Source organism: Bos indicus x Bos taurus, chromosome 7 (genome assembly GCF_003369695.1).
Source record: "Bos indicus x Bos taurus breed Angus x Brahman F1 hybrid chromosome 7, Bos_hybrid_MaternalHap_v2.0, whole genome shotgun sequence".
Lineage (NCBI taxonomy): Eukaryota > Metazoa > Chordata > Mammalia > Artiodactyla > Bovidae > Bos > Bos indicus x Bos taurus.
The window spans coordinates 70,651,349-70,662,473 of record NC_040082.1 but is presented as its reverse complement, the minus strand read 5'-3'; the positions used below and the strand labels follow the sequence as shown (position 1 = coordinate 70,662,473).

The window sequence follows — 11,125 nt, the reverse complement described above, 5'->3', positions numbered from 1 at the left end:
CAACTGCCAAACAAGGAACGCAGTAAAACTCTGGCCTATAAAGAACTATTTTCTAATGACTAATTCCCCTCCTGACTCATTGGAAAAGACCCTGATGCTGGGAAAGATTGAGGGCAGGAGGAGAAGGGAACAACAGAGGATGAGATGGTTGGATGGTATCACCAACTCAATGGACATGGGTTTGCGTGGACTCCGGGAGTTGGTGATGGACAGGGAGGCCTGGCGTGCTGTGGTTCATGGGGTCGCAAAGAGTCAGACACGACTGAGCGACTGAACTGAACTGAACTCCCCTCCAGGGATCAGATGGGCTCCAAGGTGTGAGAGCTACGACAGATGACTGTATTATTCCTCCTTTTCTCTCCTACACTGAGTATCTGCCTCTCCCTAGTACCTTCCTCACAGCCCCCTTCACATCCTTGTTCCTTAGGGTATAAATTAGAGGATTGAGCATAGGGGTAACTATGGTATAAAAAAGGGCTACAAACTTTCCCTCACTCTCAGAATAACTGTGCATGGGTTGGAGGTACGTATAGATGGCTGAGCCATAAAAAAGTGAAACCACCAAGAGATGGGACCCACAAGTCCCAAAAGCCTTTCTTCTCCCAGCCACTGACCTGACTTTCAGCACTGTCTGAACAATGTATACATAGGAGCCTAGAATTAGTAGTGCAGGAACAACCAAGATTATGGCTCGAGCCACAAACATCTTGGTCTCTGTCCCTTCTGTGTCTTCACAAGCCAGCTTCAGGAGAACAGTCATCTCACAGAAGAAGTGATTCAGGAGATGGAGACCACAGAGAGGCATAGCCATCATGAGGCCTGTCTGAACCAGAGAGTTCATGCAGCCTCCTACCCAGGAGGCAATAGCCAGTGTCTGGCAGAGGTGGGGGTGCATAATGGCTGTGTAGTGGAGGGGATGACAGACAGCAGCATAGCGGTCAAAGGCCATCACCACCAGGAGCACACATTCAGTGGAGCCTAGGGCAAGGGAGCTGAAGAGCTGGACCACACACCCTTCGTAGCTGATGGTCCGGTCAAGTCCGTGAAGGTTGATCAGAAGCTGGGGCACAGTGCTGGTGGTATAGCAGAGGTCCAGGAAGGAAAGATGTCTAAGAAAGAAGTACATGGGCGTGTGCAATTGACGTTCCAGGAGGGAAAGAGTGATGATGGTGGTGTTACCGAAGATAGTTAAGGAGTAGAAAACTAAAATAAAGACAAAAAGGATGGGCTCCAGTTGAGACCAATCTGAGAAGCCCATTAAAATGAAGCCTTCTCTAAAACTTGTGTTGAAACTTCCCATTTTTGCCTGTTCAAATAGCAGAAGACAATGTAATGACTCTTATGAAGAAGGATTTAAAAATTATTTCACAATTTTCCCTAGATAATTCTAACTCATGCATTGTGTTATCTGTTTTGCTATTCAGCTCCATTCTGTCCAGTCTTCTCCTACTTTGAGAGTGAAGATTACTAGATTAAGAATGATGTGACTTTCATTTGAACTCCAGTCCTGTTATGTGCTTCCTCTATGATTTCAGCCAGGCCACTCAATCCTCGGGACCTGATGTTTCCTTGTCTGAAAGCAGAGACAATCTGTTGAAAAGAATCAAGAAAAGTGTAGATCCATCCTTTTGGGGAAAAAAAAAATAGCAACAAGTATGCTTCTTGTGATGAGTTACGATGCCTAGAATAATTTCCCCCTTCTCCAACCGATAAATATATCCATCAAATCCCCATAACATAAATATAAATAAAATTTTAATTGGTCAAAAAATGACAATGCGTGTAAGGTACAGACTTCTCCCATCTTCCTGTTTACTGTTGATCATGTTTCCTTTTGGAAACTCCGTCACTGGCTTCCATAAATACACATCCTCCTCCTTGTCAACTCAGTGTATTCTCCTTTGATGGTGCCTCTTCTTTCAATAAGGTCTTAAATAGTATCATTCCCTGGAAACTTTACCTGGCTGTCTCCTCACCCTATACACTCTTTCTGGTGATCCCATTCATGGCTTCAGTTACCAATAATGACTTCCAAGTATTGGTTTGCAGCCAAGACTGTTCTTCAGAACTTCAAAATCAAGTATCTCTTCTTTGTGAACATTTCTACTCAGATAATCCACAGGCATCTCAAGGTTAGCATGTTCAAGTCTCATATCTCCCCTCCAAATATGCTTCTGTTGCATTCCCTTACTCGGTAAGTGATAGCCTCTTCCTCCTAAAAAATTTTTGTGGTTATCTCAGATCTCTCCTCACCCCATCCTAAAATTGATTGCTCAATATGTCCTATTGAAGCTATAGCCTAAATATCTTTCACTTCTTTCTCCTTTTCATCTTGTGTTTTCAATGACTTGATTGATGGCTCAATATTCCCATTATATTCCAAAATATCTTGTTTAGAGACTATTTATGAATCAACTCCTAACACTATTGTCAGAATGACTTTCTTAAATTGCAAATAAGATCGTGTCTCTTCACTGCTCAGAATTCTTAAATCATGCTGCTCTTTAGTATCAGGTGACTATCCAAATGCCTTAGAATACTCTACATAATTCTTTCTGATCAACTATGTGTTTCAAATGGTCACCATAGTCTAGTGCAATAGACCTGAAAGTCCATAGTCAGGTTCCTACAGATCAGCTCTATCACCAACCCACTGTACTGTGCTACCTGTTCTGGAAATTTTACTTCTGTGAGTCTCAACCTACTTAGCTTTAAATAGAGAAAATAACTTTATTTCATAGGATTTTGATTGGTATTAAATGGTATGATACATTCTGTGAGCTGCAAAGAATATTCCATACACATTTTTAACACTTGTTGCTCTCAACCACTAATTTTTAAGTTTTATGAAACTAGCTTTGCTTTTGTTCACCATTTTGCCTCCATCTCTCGGTGAAGTTCCTGGTGAGTAAAAGGTTTTGATAACTGTTGTTAAATGAATCAACGAATGTATTTCCAAAGTTTGCATCATACTTGGTGAACATAAATGTTCCAGAAATATATGTTTCCTGTGCAACACAAAAGAATTAACTCATCTGCGATGTGGCAAAGGTTTAACAATTCCTGCTTTGCCATCATTTAGTGCAAAGGTTTTTAACCCTTCTGCAGTGTATTTCGTCAAGGATTTGTATGATGGCAGAGAGATAAATATATTTTCAATTGAGTAAAAGTTTTAAAACACAAGTAACATGATGTATGATAAAACCATAATTCAAAGGGATCTCACAATGATGAAACAAGGAGCTCTAAACCAATAGATAAGATAATAAGATAGTATTGAACTTAGCTTCAAAACCTTAAACAAATGTTGAATGGAGGAGATTAAATGTGACAGCTGTTCACTAAAAAGGTAGAAAACAAAGATGATGTAGGAGTATCCTGATCGAAAACAATGCAAGCCAACAGAGCCCACTTGATTGCTGAATTTTACCAAATGTGAGCTCGGACTAGATAAAAATCCAGTCTAGACTTTGGCCTTTCTAGCTTGGAAGGAGATCTAAAAATCATTTCCACAGATGTCCTTGCACCATTTGATGCATGACTGCCATAGTATCTCAGACCCAGAACTTTTTTTAATGAAGCTCCTGCCTCATTTCCTCACATATGGTCTTTTGCTTTTTTATTCCCTCCTATCAGTTCCTTACTCCCATCTCTACGTGTCTTGGATTTCTTGATATGTCATGTCAACTATTTTCTTACTAATATTCTTAATTTATTATCTCTTTGACCCATGCACCCAATTTTGGAAGAATGCAATTCTCTATAGACTAAACTCAGGCTAATAAATTCTGCTAAAAAGAATAATTCAAATGCCCATCTCAATGCTACTAAAAATTTGCAGCCTTTCTAATGCACCATTAACATCTCTCTCTCTCTACTATCTCTTCCCCAATAGAAATGACATCTGATCAAGCCTCTCTAATTTAAAAAGCCTCTTTTCATCCTGTGTCCCCTTCTAGTTACTGCCCTCTTTTCTCTTCCTTCTTAGATAAGTTTATTAAAAGAGTTGTCTATGTTCAATGTTTCAATAACCTCCTTCCCATTTATCCTTCAACCCACTGCAATAGGGGTTTTATCCTCACAAGTCTTTATGAGAAGATTCAGGGACATCGACAGTTCTTATCTTTGTCTCAGCATTTTATGTGTTGACTACTGTCTCCTTCTATATGAGAATTCTGCCCTTGCTTTCCTGGATGTCTTTCTGTCTTCTCTGCCCATTCCTTAATCTCTGCGGTATAATCCTATTTTTCTGTGCATTTCTTACATGTTAGCATTCCTTCTCAAGGTCCCACCCAAGATCTCCTTTTTTTTTTTTACCACTTTGCAGATGGTTCCTGGAAAATGCCATCCATTCCAGGCTTGAATCAATGGTAATAACACCCAAGTATATCTCTCAATCCCCTGATCTCTATTCTGAACTTCAAACTGCTTTAGTCCTTCTTCTTGCTGCGAATCTTCCCTTGGATATCCCCTAAGCACTTAGAACTCAGCAATGTCTAATACTGAATTCATCATAAGAATAAAACTGGTTCTTATCCTGTATGTCCCATCTCAGGAATGGGCGCTACCAAGCTACATAGCTTGCCAAACTAGAAAAGTAGTCATCAGCCTCTACACCCTCATATTGGATTCAGATCACAGCTTAGATTTCAGTTCTTCTAAGAGAGCAGTTCTCAACCAGGCCAGTTTTACCCCTCAGGGGAAATTTTTAGTTGATACAATTGGCATCTAGTAGATCAAGACCAAAGATGCTGCTAAATGTCCTATGATGCACAGGTCATCAACACACACACACACACACACACACGACCCCGTAAAGTGTTGTACCTTCTCATATACAATTTATCACATTCAACTTCAGTTTCTGATTTAATCATTCCTCTATCCCATCACATTAGAGCTTACAGAGGTCACAGCTCTATCTATCTTGTTCACAATTACAGTTTTAATACCTCAAGCAGTGATGAGCACCTAAGTCCGCAGTAATTAAATCCCTGATGCCTGCAGGCATTCACTTGTACCATATTTAATAGGTACTTAAAAAGACCTGAAGTTGGATGAGAAACACATGTACACCCATGGTGAATTCAAGTCAATGTATGGCAAAACCAATACAACATTGTAAAGTAAAGTAAAGTAAAATAAATAAATAAATAGAAAAAAAAAAAAAAAACCTGAAGTCTTGTTGCAGTTTCAGCCTTACTTAAAAATGGAGATGCAGTAGTTCTGTTTTCTTGGGATCCAGTACATTTTATCTGAAATCTGACATGACAAGAGAAATAATCATTGTTTACATAGCCTCCAAATCAAAGTTTTTATATCCTTACTTCATCCTGTTAACCTTCCTCTGACCAGCCGTGGCCTTGGCACTTGCCTGACCTCTTGTGAGCTGCCTTCCTAAGGGGATATTTCCTGCTTCCTAACCCTTAGAGCCTTGCTGAGAATAAGCTGATTTCCCAGAACTACAGCATACGTGTCACCTCAAGTATCACATTAAATCTTTCACTAGGCTAATGCCAGTGAACCCCTTTATTTAGCACAGCTCATCATACATTGGTCACATATTTACCACTCAGGAACCAGTTAAACATTCCCATCCCTCACAGAGCTTCACTTCTCCACTCACTCTAGTCTCAGTGGCTGGGATCTGTTTCATGCTCAAATCTGGTTGGTACTTATGAAAAGAAAAAGTATACTTACTCACAAACTCCTGGGAGTCTTTTCCATCTTTCAATAACAGTAACAAGTTATTCCTCACACTGACCTAAGGTTGGGCCCCTGGTAGATCCCACACATTACTCCTAGTCTTACATCTCAAAACCCAGGTGGGCTTGACCATAATGCAAGCCCTGTTCTGTTCAAACTGAGTCATGGATTGGGCATCACAGAGCCTTCATGCGAAAAGGCCCAGTGTGTACAACTGAGGATAGGGAAAGTCTCATTAGGGGAGCCCACAGAGCAAACACAATCCTTCCAACTGACAATCCTCCAAATGTTGAAGAAATAATCATGATATGCACACTTTTCTGGATTCCATGTTCCTCAAGTGAAGGTGATAGCTTCCAAATATCCATTTCCTTTCATATTTCCCAAATCTATCATTCCAGTAAAAGAAGAAAATGATATTAGGCTGATTTAACTAGTTCCTAAAAACATGTGTTTTCATCCCATCCATATCTAGGTTTTAACAAATGACCCTTGTGCAACTTCACATTTAAATAAAAGTACAGTACCCAATACTCTGATGGACAGGGAGGCCTAGCGTGCTGCGATTCATGGGTCGCAAAGAGTCGGACACGACTGAGCGACTGAACTGAACCCAATACTCTGCCCTGGCCAGATATAATTTTGAGTGTTTTGCAAGCTCATGGCAATCAACTGGGATCAAAACCTTGACAAAATACATAGAACCTAAGGGCAGTAAAATCAATTAGGCACTGAAAATATCCTGCATGAGAAACAGAGGTTTTAATTGTGTTTTTCAGATTAGGAAGGAGTTCACTTAAAGACAAACATGATAGCATGTATACATGTTCAAAGATCTATCATATGGAAAAGGTATTGAATTTGCTTTGTACTCCTCCAAAGGCAGAAGTATAACCAACTGGTGAAACTTACACTGTGGCTGTGACTGTGCCTGAGAGTGTGGCTCAATAGAAAGAAAAGCTTGGGGGAAAAAATGAAGCAGTCTAAAAATACCCTGCCTGGAAATGTAGTGATTTTCTTGTCACTTGAAAGCTTCCGCATTCAGAGGCTGAAAGTTGACATTTCAGGATGTTGTAAAAATGTTCCTGCACTAACTGGAGGATTGGGCTAGATGATCTGACCCAGATGATCTAACCCAGTTCTGATTTATATTTTTCTAATCTTAAATTCTGTTTAAATTTTTTTTACTCTTATTCTTAATTTCCTGGGCACACACAAGGCATTTTGATATCTGCATATGAGACTGTTGATTTTCTACAGTACATATATCAAATTTTGTGTTTATCTTTGTATTTGTGTCTGTGTGTACATGCATCTGTGTGTGTGCATTATCTCTATAAATAACAGACTTCTTGAGAACAGAAATTATATTTATAGTTTTTATTCAACAGCATGCAGTAATATATCCTTAATGCCAATACACTAATTTAACAATGTTATCTGACTACAGTGGAGCCAGATTCAAACCAGAAAATTTAATCTTCTATCCTAGGCAAAAAAAAAAAAAAAGAGAGAGAGAGAGAGAGAAAGAGATCCCACAAATTCCTTCCTAACCTTCATTGTTAGAATATCCATCCTTAAGTATGAACCTAATCTAATTTCATTTCCTCCTATTATACCTGCATAATAGCTCTCTTGTTCATTTTTGGAAGATTAAAATATCAAACCTTACTAGATACTAAAACATCCTTCTATGCCTTCTCCATCCCATAGTCTCACTTGGCCATTCTCTTATCCTGACCCCACTACTCTCACACACAAATCCCATCTCCTCCCACAAGTCTGTGCAGTGATCTTCAAGACTCTTTTATTAAATACTCAATAATAACCCACCGATATTTTCTATTATAAGGTCAGAAAACCATAGTGAGAGTCCAGTCTGCTTAATTCACATTCAAAGGTTGAATTAACAAACTGCTTTTTTCAACTCTGTTTCCCTACACAGAACACTGTCTCCAAATAGGAGGGATTCCGTCTTGTTGTCTACTCCTCCAAGAAGACTTTCTTGATTTCTTTTCAACAACTCTGACCATGCCTCTATACTTTGTCTCCTTCCTCTGATGTACACCGTTTACTTTACATATTATAGCCATTGATATTATAGAATTTGAGTATTAGGAGGGACTTCAAAATTATTTTAAGCCAAACCTTATACTTTATATAAAGAAACTGAAAGCCTTATCATTGTTCAGTGATTTCCCTAAGTTTATGCAATTATAAGAGATGCATGTGAAATTATTTTACCTGCTGTGTGTTGTGGGTGAGTAGGTAAAGAAGTAAAGATTCTATCAGTGATAAAATAAGTTTTTAAATGAATTTAATACCTCTATATCCTCAAATCCAGGACCCAACACAATGGAACTCAATACTAATTGCCTAATGGAATATTTCCAGAGTTATATGAATTTTAATTGCAAAGCCAAAGGAACTCAGTACTCACCCAGAGATCTAGGAAAGACAAATACTGCATTTACTTCTCTCAGTTCTTTGGATTCTAAGGTGATAAGAGACACATTTAAGATTGGTGGCATATAGAGATGTCTGAAGAAGATGCGTTCCACTTTGATCCTAACTCCATCTGTGGGATGGAGGGCTTAGGTCAGAGTCCCTTTCCTGGAGAACTGATTGTATATGTTTCCTCCCTGAGCAGGGCACATATGCCAGGAGCTGGGAATACCCTCCCACTGTATCCCACTTGCTTACCCTAAGCAACTCAGACCAGGAGGGAGCTGGTGTATTATCAGACCATCTCCTGACTGCAAGGCTGAGTGCACCAGTTCGGTCCCATGGGCACTGCCAAGTTCTCCTTAGAGCAATGAAGAGAGAATTGTTACCAGGTGAGACCTTGGAGACGTTTGGGGCCCAATGTGGCAATTATGATCAACTCACTGGTGCTTCATGATCTGCCTTGAAATTTTCAATTCTCTCTATCCCTCTTACACTGCTCCAGCCAAGCTGATCTACTTAGTGTCCTCAGATTATACCTTCTCACTTGGCTCATGCTACTTGGATTCTTCATACTTCTATCTTGACCCAAATGCTACCTGCCCCTCACCACTCAGACTAAGTTCCATGTCTCACTTGAAGTTTACTGTGTTCATAACATATCCCACATCTTTTCCTCCCTTGGACTCCTCAAAGAATGCTCACATATTCTCATTTATGCACATCATTCATCCAATTAAATATTAATTTCCTTAACAACAAGTTTATTGTTTTACATTTTTCTCTCATACACAATATTTAAAGTATTGGTATTTAGCTTCTTATATTCTGCTTTAATACACAAAATTTTAAAATAAAATGTATTCATTTATTAATTCATTCAAAAAATATTAAGCAATTAACCCTGTTCTAGATACTGTGGTAAATAAGAAATTCAACAATGAAAATTATTTGTGTTTATTTAAGGCGTCATAACATAATGTAGAGAAAATTTCTCTGCCATGACTAGCTTCGGGATCTTGAAATGCTTTCCTATAGAAAGTAGCATGGTCATTGCCAGGTGGGAGTGGGCAGAAATGGATGAATGTTGTCAAAGAGTACAAATTTCTCAGTATAAGACGAATAAGTTGTGGGAACCTAGTGTGTGGCAATGGCACCCCACTCCAGAACTCTTGCCTGGAAAATCCCATGGATGGAGGAGCCTGGTAGGCTGCAGTCCATGGGATCGCTAAGAGTCAGACACGACTGAGCAACTTCACTTTCACTTTTCACTTTCATGCATTGGAGAAGGAAATGGCAACCCACTCCAGTGTTCTTGCCTGGAGAATCCCAGGGACAGGAGAGCCTGGCGGGCTGCTGTCTATGGGGTTGCACAGATTCGGATACGACTGAAGCAACATAGCAGCAGCAGCAGCAGCAGCAGCAGCAGTGTGCGGCATGTTGACTATAGTTAACAATACTATATCACACACTTGAAAGTTGCTAAGAGAATAGATATTAACAATTCTCACTACCCACATAAAAATGGTAACTACATATGGTGATAGATGTATTAACTAACCTTATTGCGGTAATCATTCCACAATATATATGTTTATCGAATTATCAGAAATGGCAACCCACTCCAGTATTCTTGCCTGGAGAATCCCATGGACGGATGAGCCTGGTTGCCTGCCATCTATGGGGTCGCACAGAGTCGGACACGACTGAAGCGACTTAGCAGCAGCAGCAGCAGCCCCCCTTTCTGACCCCTAAGAAGCTTTCTTGCTCATGTGCAGACAGGAAAGTCTTCCATGACCTCAGGAAGAGATAAGAGGTTATCTCTTTACTTCACTAGATGTCAGCTTTCACCACTAGCTTTGTCCTTGGAGTGTCTGGGTGAGAACAAAGCTTAAAATCTACTGTACTTGACAAACACGGGCTGTCCAGCCCAGGGACCCAGAACCCTACTACCTCAGAACCACGTGTCTGTGCCATGTCTGAACCACGTATCTGTGCCATGTAGAACTGTCGGGGGTGTGGATTGAGGATGGAAGTCTATCTCTTTGGACAATAAAAGGAAGCAACTTAGCAAGGAATGGTAAGTCAGACTACTTGTTTCAGGTGAGGTGTCGCCTAAGACTTTGATAAAATCCCCAGGTAGGTGGCTCTGGGGCTCAGGTCTGCCATTCAGAAACTCAGCTTTCCTGATTCATTCATGTCTAAAGAATCAATTCAACAAAATCCCCTAGAGACGGTGTACAATAAATAAAAATCCCACTACCTCACAATTCACCCTACTGTCAGCAGAGGGCGCGCCTTCTCTATGAAGACAATTCAAATTAAAAACCTGCTTCAGGACAGTTAATAGATGAACCTTATTTTCTTTTTATTTTACTGTATTTTACAAGAGTTATACAATGAGCAAATATTACTTACATGATTATAAAAAATGTGGGACTTCCCTGATGGTCTAGTGGTTAAAATTCTTTGCTTCAACTGCAAGAACTTTCTCTCAAATGGTATAGAAAGTTTTATATGTCTGTCATATGACAAAACACTACTTGTCGTACCATCTCAGAGGACCATGTCTTCTTGGTACTAGTAATTCAACTTCTCTATGGGTTTGAAATTTTTCATAATAAAAACTTGGGGCATATTTTAAACATAAAATGGAAAAAAAAAAAAAGTTTGGGGATGAAAACAAGACAAGTATCAGGTACTACTGTTGCTTAACAAATTGCCCCAAAAACTTAGCATCATAAAACAACCACTTTGCTTACAATGGGTCATAAATTCAGGAAGGGTTTGTCTGGGCGGTTGTCACTTGGGGTGTCCCGTGCAGTTGCAGGTAGGTGTCAGCAGGGCAGCAGACACCTAAAGGCTTCCAGACCGGTTATGCAAAGTGACTGACTCACATGGTTGAAGCCTTTCCAGCAAAGCAGTTTAGGGGTCATCAGACTTCTTACATGGCAGCCCCACACAGCTCAAGGAT

At 39.8% G+C, this 11,125-nt stretch overlaps 1 protein-coding gene across 1 annotated transcript; it reads right to left on the bottom strand.

Moving 5' to 3' along the window:
• Positions 1 to 361: 361 nt before the first annotated feature.
• Positions 362 to 1,300, bottom strand: LOC113895500 (olfactory receptor 2Y1). Its single transcript, XM_027546786.1, has one exon. It carries the CDS (start codon positions 1,298 to 1,300, stop codon positions 362 to 364), a length of 939 nt encoding a protein of 312 aa, XP_027402587.1.
• Between the last annotated feature and the right edge of the window lie 9,825 nt (positions 1,301 to 11,125).